Genomic DNA, 11768 nt, shown 5'->3' with positions numbered 1-11768 from the left:
TATAGTGCAACTGACCCACAGTGTCATCTATGTAAAATGGAATCTGGAAACCCTTCCACATTATTCTTTAGTGCACAGACTATTTTCTGTAGAAAGAGAAATCCAGGAACATAACAATTTTTGTACATTTAGCGTGTTTCGGAGAAACATAACATGCTCGTGTTATGCAACCTATTTGTTTTTTCTCACTCTCCTGCATACTTCAAGCCCTATAATCATACCTCTTTTTGTGCACTTGAAGACTATTCCTGAGGAAAAAAGCCTCTGCAATTTGTATTTATAGAAGAAAGCAGCTAACTCTGTACAACTTGATCAGGTGAATTGAAGATTATTTCATCTTTTACCACGTGTACATTAAAAAAAATGACACTTCATAATCAAGATTACATTTGTTGCTTCTGTGCAGGAAATAATATTTCATAGCTCATCTAGAGTTTCACCAATAAGAGCAAATTCATCATAGCAACCTGGTAGCTGTCCTCTGCCATACAGGACATATAGGCATGGTTCCCAGCTTCTAACTCTGAAGTGGCAGAGCTGCAGCAGCTAGTGACTTCTCTCACATTATTCCATATCCCCTCTAGCAGTTAAAGGTATGGGGTTGACTAGCTCTGGGGAGGACTCTGTGCAGTTATTCTGGGTTGGAAAGGCAATGACAGTGCCACAGCTGGGTAGCAGAGAAGTAGGGAAAAACAAGAGGAATCCTCAGGGGTCTAACAAGAATGCAGAGCCCCCCATGGGTGTGAGCATTGGTGTGGTTTCAAATGGATTAGTAGAGCTGGCTGATTTATTTTTTTCACAAAAAATAACTTTGATGAACAATCAGAACCAAAAGATGTTCAGTAAAAAAATTATGATAAAAAACTGTTTTTGAAAACTTCCTCTCCGCACCCTCTCACCCGCAATTTCGGTTACAGTTATTTTTTGAAAAACCAAAAAATTATCTCAGGATATTTTGACAACAAACAAACAAACAAACAAAAACAATTCTCCCCCCTTCCCCCAAATATCCTGTGAAAAATAATTGCCATTTTTTTTGGTCAGCTGTAATAAACCATGGTTAGAGAGAATCTCCTACCATGTAACTAAGAACTCCTTATTTATTCAAATCAAGAGTATTTAAAATACTGATTTACTGTTCCTTGTTGATGTTGTTTATTTTTTTGTATTTCATTTGACAAGTAAAATTAGACCAGTTAGTTTCACTTCCTGCTTCCTATGCATGATCAAAATGTTGCACCTTAATCTAGGTGACAGTGTCTGTTAATCTCGGGGCGGGAGGGGATTTTCCATAGAGTCAAGTGTACTCTGTTAGTCTCCTTTCCATTTGTGGGACATCTCCCAACAGTATGCAAACAAGAGAAGTTGAAATTGCAGGGCTCTTTTAAATTAATGCACAACATAGACAGACTTTTTGTAATATCTTTTCTATACAAGTGAGCTTCAGAGACAACCAATAGCTACTTTAAACTTAAATAAACTCTGTGTGGGGGAGCCATCTAAGCCTTTCCAACCCCTTTCTTCTCCTCCCCCAAGATAATGCCAGTAGGGGTTTTTTCCTTAACCTTATAATGAGCAGCTAAGAATATCCACTGGGGGGAGGGGGGGAATATTTTACAGTTGTCTATGCATTTTTATTTATTTATTTAAAATCTTTGATTATGAATAGGGTCAAGCTGTAGCTCAATTAAATTTTATGCTTTAAAAAAAATAGGGCTCAGCAGCATTTTAATCAAAAAGGTGGACAAAATTTTTGTAATGGAAAGCTCCTCAACAGTCTGCTGCTTCCAGATGGCCAAAGTACAAGAGACAAAAATTTAACACACCTCCGATGCTACTGGATGGAGCAGACACCTTAGGCAAAATGCACCTCCAGTTCTACATAGGTTCCTATACCACTCTCATCACCATAATATCTGAACTCCTTACCTTGAACAAAATGCATCTGCAATGTTTCTGGATAGACTATGCCACAATGTTCATATGGAATTCAACCGGAATGCTACTAAAATGGAGCAGTGCATTTCAAATGGAGGACTAGCAAGCAAAGTCATCATAAGACAATCTTCTCCCCAGTATTTCAGTATGTCTAATCCAGATCTTTCTTCATCCCCTATTAAAATTACCTTAGAGCATATATTATTTTTCATGTAATACATTGAAGGATAATGTCTCCAAATATTTTTCTGAGATTATTATAGGACTTCAGGTTTCCCTCTGCACTATACTTATGCTTCCTGCACATTGTGATTCAGTGTCACCTCTCTCCAGTTTCCTCTTTAGATTAGACTTTCTGCTGTAATATTCACTTGCAACTTTGAGGATTACACATGCTACCTTAGAGCATTTATCCTTTCAGTCAGGGCATCCCATACATGTAAAGGGGACCAAAAGAAGGTGCAGGTTACAGCAGCTTGGACTCATCTGTGAATTTGGCCAAAACGGTGTGTTAGACTGATTTTTCTTCCGGGTTAATCCACTTCTTTCAAAGCACCTTGATTTCATTTTGCAACCATGAGGGATATGGACTCAGAGATGTATCTTGGGTATGTAAACAGATTTCATATTTACAGCTAGGAGAACTTCCAAAGCAATCAAAATGTCTGGCTTTGAAGATTAAAAGCAATATTATTAATTTTGACAACCCCCCAATATACAAGTAACATTTCTTTAAAATAAGAACAAAACTTCCACCATTGTCTAGTCAGCCCTTTTGTACCTGAACTCTGTGTAGACATCTTTCGCAGACTGCGGAATACTTCTTTGAATACAATGAAGATAATTGAAAGTTCCCTTACACTGAGTCATTATAATTTTGCATTAAAAGTCAGGTATTTTTATTATCTAGTACGCTGTTATATATACTAAAATAAAAACAATGCTATTCTTCAGTAATGATCTAAATGCAGCAGTAATACTCTTAAGCTGTTGTGTTTTAGACCATCACAGCAGAATACTGTAAAATTTCTAACAAACTTTTAACTTTTTAAAGCCACACTGAAAATAAGCTGTATCCGAGTACAGAAAAAAACAACAATATTTTATTTATAATCTTATTTTAGTGTTTGAACTACAAATTCTGGTCCTAGAATTGTTTAAAAGATCGTGGTTTTTGTAGATGTTCACAAGTAAATTAATTTCTTAGATTTTTGTTTCTTCTTCCACAGAATGGTCCTCTTGGTAAATACAGAACAGGTCATTACATGAAAAATAAAAAAAAAGACTTTGCTTTTTTGTTGTTGTTGTTGCTTGTTCCTTGTTTCTCACTTACAAATCTACTGCTAATGCTCCATTCCCTGTAGAACCATTTCAAGAAGGGTATGAGAAAAGAAAAAATAAAACAGAAAAAAGAGACAAAATCGACTGAATCTCACCACTAGAGTTCACCATAAAAATTCCCAAAGTATGACAGAATTCTTATAAAATTTCCTATACCAGTTCTTTTAGGGAATCAAGATCTCCTATGAAAAATATGGCAAATGGGGTTGGGGCAGGTAGGGGAGGGAGAAAAGAGGAAGAGGGGTAAATAAGTGCAGCAAAAAGAGGTTTTGAGGAATACACATAATTTTGTCTGCTTTAGATCACAATAGAATTTTTAATAAATAAATTTCTTTTTTTTGTAAAGACACTTTTTTTGAAACAGTAGATTTAGCCCAGTCATTTGTGTCATTTGTTTTATAAACCGTCTTTTTTGTATTTCCCCTCCCCCCAATTTTGTAAATATTTTAGATCTGAGTCTCTTGTACATTGTCTTTTGAGTTCATTCGGATCAATAACGGTTCATGCACTGAACTGTGTATTGAATTTATTGTATTAACTGTTGTTGTGTGGTTGAAAGGAGACTTATAAGAGTTATAATGATTTAGGTGCTCATGCTCTATCGCCGGCATGGGCAAGTGACTCTCTATGGGTGTATCCCCTGTAAGCTCATCATCCACGTTAATGATCTCTACAGTCCGTGTTGGAGCATGGTGGTTCTGCCGGTGATGCTGTTTCCTCATTTTGTAGAATATTACCAGCATCACAGCGGCCATGAGAGTGATAGCCACAAAACAACCAATTATGATTTTGGTAGTCTTCATAACCTCATCTATTCCTGGGATCCCATTGCTTGCATCTGTCACTGGGATGGTAAATGTTTTCTCTGTCGACCTTGTGCTCTGTGGAGTAAGAGAAGTTGTCACATTGGTGGTCTCCCAGTCAATAACTGGTGTGGGCCCAATCTGCTCTGTGGTCCGTGCCTCATCCTGAGAAGGTTCCATAGTCTCTACCGTGACAGTTGAAAAGTATGTGTAACCATTGTCCAGTGCAGTGACGTTCAGTGTGGCAGAAGCTGTAGTATTCCCAACAGAGTTACTCACCATGCAGGTATACAAGCCCGTGTCTTGCACGGTCACCTTTGTAAAATTTAATGTGCCATCACTGAGCACAGCAATCCGAACTCTGTATGCCCCATGCGTCATAACCGATCCATTTGGAGTAATCCAAGATACAGAGGTCAGGGAGGTCGATGCTCGGCATTTCAGTTCTGCAGCCATGCCTTCTGTGACGTTGAGGTCTGCTGGTGGCTCCACTATCACCGGAGCATAACACGTGAAATAATTCAGGTCCAGCTCACCGATGTACCTTCCTTTCAAATTGGGAGGTGTGTTGCAGCGAGCACAGCATGCAGTATTGGAGGGTGCTTTGTCCTTAATCCACCAGCTGAGCCAAAGAATGTCACAGTTGCAATTCCAAGGATTGTGGTGCAGGTGGATCCTTTCTAGGTGGAGTGGTGTGAAGAGATCGTGAGGCAGTAGTGTTAGGTTGTTGTGTGCCAGGTTGATTTCCACCAGTGACTGAAGGTTATCAAAGGCATTCCTTTCAATCACTTGAATCTGGGACTGTATCATCCACAATTTTTGAAGATGCATTAACCCTTGGAAGGACCCCGGCCTGATGGCTGTCAGATGGTTACCAGAAAGATCTAACTCATCCAGTTTTATGAGTGGTGTGAGGTTAGGGATCTCTCGAAGGTTGCACATAGCAAGGTTCAAATACCTCAAATTGGATAGACCTTCAAAGGCACCTTCTGAGATGTATGAAAGCCTTTTTAGTTCCCCCAAATCCAACCTACGTAGGGAAGGGATTCTGTTAAAAGCATAAGAAGGGATGCTTTCAATAGGATTGTTTCTCAACCAAAGCTCCTTCAATTTTGACAGGTATACAAAAGCCCCATTAGGGATGGTGGTAAGACGATTGTCAAAAAGTTCCAGAGTGTTGAGATTGGCCAGACCATTGAAGGCCCCTATTTCAATGGTTCTAATGTGATTTCTACTCAGCTGCAAGATTTCCAGGTGTCTCAAATGTTTGAAGCTATTCACCTTAATTATTTGGATCTGGTTTTCATGGAGATTCAATAACCGTGTGTTGGTGGAGATGCCGTCTGGAACCTCTCTCAGATTCTTCCGCACACAAATCACTTTGCTGAACTGGTTGCTGCAGGAGCAGACAGAAGGGCAAGTTTGAGCCCTGACTAGACCAGCCACCACAAGAAGTTGAAGAGCCAGTAGCACCACAAGCAGGGGGTCAAATAGGGCCCTGTTAAACCTAGGACCTATCATTATCTGCTGTGGATGTAAGGTCATCTTGTTCAACATTCATAATTTATTTGGTGTTGGTCCTTCTGGAGTTTGAATCGTCTGAAAGAAAGAAAGGAAGAGGGGGAAAATAACATTAAATTAACTCTAAATATTAAAAGTTACAGTATCATAGATTAATTTTTCTCCACACTTTTCAGTCGACTCTACCTATTCTATTAGGCACAGATTTTAATGTTTGCAACTCTGCAGGCTCCAACTTGCAATGGAGCTTGGGCCATTCTAGAAACTAGACTCTCAGTCCATACTTCATTTTAGTTTATAATGTGCATAACTGGATGACAGATAGCCAGTACCAGCACAACAGTGCTTAGCAGAGAGACTTATCCTTAAGATACAGAAGGGAAACCCAGAGTTCCAGTGACAAGAACCTGAAAAGCCAGTACAGGTAATAATGGTTAGGATAGGAACCCCCAAATTATGCATGGTTTTAAACTTGTTAGGCACATTCTAAATAAAAGAACTGTTAAAAAGATACACTGGCAGGTGCAAGCGAAAGTCCCAATTCCCTGTTTTACAATCAGAACTGCATATGTGAACCCTTACACCACTGCAAATGTGACAACAAGACTGGGGTCTTATTGCAAGTGAAGTTTTTACTACTGGATGTAGAAGGTCACAAAAATGCTAGTAAAACATTTTGCTTATTTCAGGGGAGAGGATAAAAAAAAAAAACTTTATGAGAACTGTTGACCATCAGCTCTCCCCCACCATTAAACAGACTCATTCAGTTTCATGATATTTCCTCCTCTATTCTCAGGTTTAGCAGCAGCAGCAACAGCAGAGAAACACTCATTAGTAAATGTGTGCTGAACACAGAAATAAAGAATAGCTGTTTAAATTTTAAAAAAACATATCCTGCTAGCTGCAGGGTTGGTAATTTCACTGTTACCTCCAAAAATTTTCCTTCAGCTCTTAGTGGCGGGAGGGTGGGGGTGGGGAAAGACCTTTACATTCTGCAAATGACCATTACCATTCAAAGTTTTTCAGTGCTGATTCATTTGTGGTAGTTCTTAAAGCCCCCAGCCCTGGGTTCATTTTCAATCTGCTGCTATCTGCAAGGTCCCTCCACTGTAGAGATTAATGAAATTTCCTATAAATCAGCCACAAGTGAAGTCTTACAAATTACAGCAAGCTCAAAGCACATTTATAACCCTGAGCACCCTGATGCATAATACATGTATTCAGCAGAACAAAAAACTATCAGCTAAAGGTTTTTCACTTTAAACCTCAAATTGTTTCATTTTGTGGTAAAAAGCCATCTTAGTTAAAAAATATGTTGTACATCAGAACAGTCCATTTAAAGAAAGACAATTTTTATAATCATATGTTCTGACAATATATATTTATGAATTTAATTATGCATGCTTGGTAGTAATGTGCAACAATATCTCAGAATTACCAAGGGCTTTCTTTTGCACTCTTAAAACTTGACTATCATAGTCCAACATCTAAAATATAGGACTGGGAATCAGGAGATCTGGGCTGTATCTATCTGCTTTATCTAGTCTATTTTTGCTATTTATACACACCAATCACTGTAGTATCTATTGATTAAACTGACACCAACTGTTTTGCAACCTTGCATAAGTCACTTGTTTCTCTTTCTTTATGTCTGTGGTGGGGCGATTGCCCCACACCCAGAAAGGGTGGGCTGCAGCAGGCCTAGGCGCCTGCGCAGACGCATAGCCAATCAGGGAAGGGCTTACTGGAGGCCAATCAGCAGGCAGATTGTAGCCAGCCAATCAGGGCCCGGCTTAGCCATATAAAAGGCTGCCCAGAGCAGGAGCAGTCAGTCTGTCCCAGGCCTTCAGAGGGGAAGGTCTGTTTCCAGAGCTGGGAGGCCAGCACCACGGACAGTGCAGTGCAGGCCAGCCTGAGAGAGTGGGAGAAGGCCCCACTACATAGCCTGCTAGGCGGCAGGCCTGAGAGGAGGAGGCCTAGCGTAGAGAAGGGCTGTTGGGGAATTGGTCCAGAGGGATAGTCAGAGGAGGAAGGAGAAGAAGGACAGTGAGACTGTCACCTGAGGGCCTCTGGACCGGGACTCAGAGTAGTGGGTGGGCCTGAGTCCCCCCCCCTTTCCCCCTCTGTTTGCTGTGCTGCCCCACGCACAGCTACGGGCCGCAGGGAGCGGCCTGTCAGCACCACACCAGGTCCTGGACTGTGAGGATCGGACTCGAGGGTGTGGGGCTGTTGTTTAACCACCACCCCCCCGGAAGGGGGTGTGATTGGACAAAGGGACACTGTTGGAGGGCAGCGCTCCGGAAGAGGACGCCGACGTCGGGAGCAACGCAAGTCCGTGCACCCCACAAAGGCGAGACGACAGGCGGAACGCCGCCCACAGAGGGTGCTCTACTGGCGCAAAACTAATTCCCCGAAGCGGCCAGGAGGAGGCGCCACAGCGGTGAGCTACCGACCCTGTCACAATGTCCCATTCGCTCTCCATGTCTTAATTTCTTCAACTTTAAAACAAAGGTCTATATTAACAACCTCAGAGAGAAGTGATAAGTTTTAATTAATCAGGATTGGATTCTGATTTTTCCTACATTGTTGTAAAAACAGGAGTGACTCTGCTGAAATCAATAGATTACACTAGTGTTAAACTGGTATGACACCAGAATCAGACCATTATTGTTTATAAGATGAATTGATATTGTTGGATAGATCTTGCTATTGAATTGCATGCTATGGTTATATTTTTTTGAAACACTGGGCAAGATTTTATTAAATTTTTGATGTTTGTGTTTTTAGTATTGTGGATTTTTTTTATTGTCTTATCCCAAAACATCTTGGCTTCAATAATGAATCACATCAGCAATCAATGAAACACAGAACCATTCCCTCCCCCCCCAATTGCTTTGGTGCAATTCCATAGACTTCAATGTAGCTGAGAAGAGGATTTGGCCCACTATATTTAACATCAGAGCTCTCAAGGGTCATTGTGCATCTGGCATGACATGCGGTCAGGAGCTCCCTCATGCATCCACAAAAGCTGTAGGGATAGTCTGTGGTTACTCCTCAAACCGTCACCATCAAGGGCCTACTTTGAAGCGGCTGGTCTGCAGGCTGCCAAGTGCCCTTTTTGTAACTGTTTTTGCTACTCGGCTCTCTCCTCAGTCTTGGGCAGCTTGCAAAAGCAGGGAGGCAGTGACAGTAATACAAGAGGGAGCAGCAAGAACAAGACAAGGCTGGGAGAGAATACTGGCGCTGCCAACATCCATCCCCACTTTCATACACTCTTCCACTAATTCCCACACACCCAACTTCCATACGGATCTTAAATCATGCACCCAGCTGCCCTAGACAAGACCTTCAAGCTACAAAAGGCATTTCCCAGGAATTCCACTACCAAATCCTCGCCTAGTCAGTTGCGCCAAGAACACTTTCCCTCCCTCACCAAAAACCCTCTCCATGTACTCCCTTTCACCCCTGCAAGAGGCAAGACCTCCTCCAGTTGCCTCTTCTATCGTCCTATAAACAGGATCTGTGTGCATGCTTTTGGGCTCTCCCATCATCTGTTTCAGGTGGATATGGAAGGATAGCCACTGCTCAGAAACTAAGGAATTGGCAACTGATTCATAAGAAGCCTCACATGTGGAGCTGCCAAGAACTGCTCAAATTTTCATTGAATGCAAACCTGTTCAAGGCAGTGCCCGGGCTTGCAGCCATGTTTACCTTTCTCCCTTGAGTCCTGTGCTGAACATATATCATCCACACCCAAGCACCAGGACCACACTCTCTGAAAGTACCTTCAGCAATTGCTCTGCACCCTTCAAATGCGTGCACAATTGCATCACAACCTATATAGTTTGGCCAACTAATTGGGTACTTTAAATATTTTTTTTCAAAGCCAGATACTTTTTGCAAACTGTCCATAATGAGAAGATAAAGAGGAGGAAAGATGTGCAGTTGTTTTAACACATATCAGGCGTATTTGTTCATTTTGTCTGTCTCTCTCTCTCTCTCTGTGAATCTCTCTAGATCCTATTCTGGGGTTTTTTTAGCATGCAAGCGTTAAAGATCTATATAACAAGCATCTTATTTCAGGTGCAAAGGGATCTTAGCTATTGTAGCTACTGTTTGTATTTTTGGACTCGTTTATATAACTCAATATTTTTTCTCTTTCAAGTACATGAGGTGAAATTCATTTCATCAGCATAAGGCTATTAATCAAGCATTGTGCTGCTGAAGTACAGGGATGGGAGGGTTGGGACGGTCAAATCAGGTCTCCCCAAACTGGGGTCTGATGCCACAGAACAGCCCCTGTGGCCACTAAGGGGGAGGAGGGAATAGCAGTAGTCATGCCAACACACTTGTGTGTTGTGTAACAGCCACGGTTATCTGCAATCTCCTCTGGTCTGTCCTCATCCCTGGCCTGCTGCCTTTGCACCAGGCTATGTGCTAGCACAAAGATTACCCCTGCAGTGCACATGGGTTACAAATGGTCCTCCCTGTTTTGCTGGTGGCTCCTTCACCTCAGTGTGGAAGTTTTCCTGCAGGTCAGGCTCAATTTCACCTTAATAAGATACTGAAAAATATATGGCACTATAAAAAATGTGAAAAAATCATTTAAAGCATTACAAAATATTGTGGTGATATTTTTAACAAGGTTCACATAAAGACTCAACTACAAATTTGTATTTTAGCAATTTGCTATTCAGTATCTCCCTCAGTTGTGCTAGAGACATATAAAGGTTTGGCTTTATAAATCCAGACAGGAACAGCATTCATGGACAGTCAACCAGTTTCTCCAGTTCTCCTTGATCCTCCTTTAAACTCTCAGTTTTCTTTGTCTCTTTCCTAGTAACAAAGGTACAAACTCTATGGTCAATTCAATAACACTGCTGCCCTCTGCTGTGTATATTTAAAACTCTATTAAAATGCTGAGAATTTTCTTGTTACACAGTTAACCCCACAGCAGCTAGGAAATTGTTGAATTAAGTTTGCATGAATAACTTCAATGCTGTCCCTTGAGTATATGACTTGTGATACTGCTCTAATTATAGGATCACATGCTACATGTTAAATAATGCATTATAATGCCATAATATTTATTCTGCAGCAGTTGATACACACATACCTTTGTTTCATTCATGACTGTTTATATTATTTTCATTGTCAATTATTCTGAAGAACTTTACTGAAATAGACTTTTTTACACAAGTGTTCTTCTCTCTGAGGAATCTATGTTAATAATTCAGTCAGGTCCTGCGCACTTTGTTTTCTTTTGAGCCACCAGCACAGCCTTCTTTAGTTGCAAAACAGGGAATGGAGCAATTAAAGATGAAGTTAATTTACCTGTGCAGAGATGCACAGCATAGCTTTCCTTAGGTGCAACTCATGGGATGAAGCAGTTACAGTAATTGCAAAGCTAAACTACCTGCACACACATGCAGAACACAGTATCTCAAATGTAATATACTCTGAGTAAGTTTCTCAGACCTGAAGAAGCACTCTATGTAAGCTTGAAAGCTTGTCTTTCTCACCAATAGAAGTTGGTCCAATAAAAGATATTACCCCACCCACCCTGTCTCTCTAATAAAAGGCAGTTAACTATAATAGTAATTTAACCATAAATTTAGGTGGCCTCTATAAGACGCTAAATTTTCACTGTTACTCAGTCATGTATAATTAGGCCCCAATCCTGGGCTGCACTTTGATTTCTTTGTACGACTCTCCCAGTGTAACGTGACCACGAATCTAGCAAATCAGAGCCTTGAAGGATCCTCATCCTCAGGGGAGTGGGGAAAGGAACCTTGAGTGGTATAAGGGAACTCCTACCCCACTCCTTGTCCTGGCTGCCAGTGTCAAAGGTCTGCTTCCAGCCTTTGACACTGGCAGCCAGCACAAGGAATGGGGTAGGAGTTCCCCTATATCTCACTCAAGGTCCTTCCACCATTCCACTGAAGATGAAGGAAGCAAGGGGGTGTAGTTGTGATTTCCCCAACACTGGTGATTCCTAGGTTCCAGATACAGGCATTAGCAGCTAGTGCAGGCTACTCTAATGTAAGTCTAGGGACAGGCCTTGTGAAAAGCATGGGAGTGCCCAGTGCACATTTATGTGCCAACCTCCTCAGATGTGCTGAGCACTCCTCAAGCTCAGCCGTTGTCAAGTTTCTAGGTCTTAAT

General features: G+C 41.2%; 1 protein-coding gene across 1 annotated transcript in view; it reads right to left on the bottom strand.

Moving 5' to 3' along the window:
• Nucleotides 1–1665: 1665 nt before the first annotated feature.
• Nucleotides 1666–11768, bottom strand: part of LRRC4C (leucine rich repeat containing 4C) — a 143527-nt gene continuing 133424 nt past the window's right edge. The window contains exon 2 of the mRNA XM_034769646.1: nucleotides 1666–5681. Coding sequence (XP_034625537.1) covers nucleotides 3726–5639 — 1914 coding nt within the window. The 5' untranslated portion in view covers nucleotides 5640–5681 and the 3' untranslated portion in view covers nucleotides 1666–3725. The remainder of the gene's footprint in view (nucleotides 5682–11768) is intronic.

This window comes from Trachemys scripta, chromosome 4, assembly GCF_013100865.1.
Source record: "Trachemys scripta elegans isolate TJP31775 chromosome 4, CAS_Tse_1.0, whole genome shotgun sequence".
Taxonomy (NCBI): domain Eukaryota; kingdom Metazoa; phylum Chordata; order Testudines; family Emydidae; genus Trachemys; species Trachemys scripta.
The sequence above is the reverse complement of the archived record's forward strand: the minus strand, read 5'-3'. Positions and strand labels throughout refer to the sequence as shown.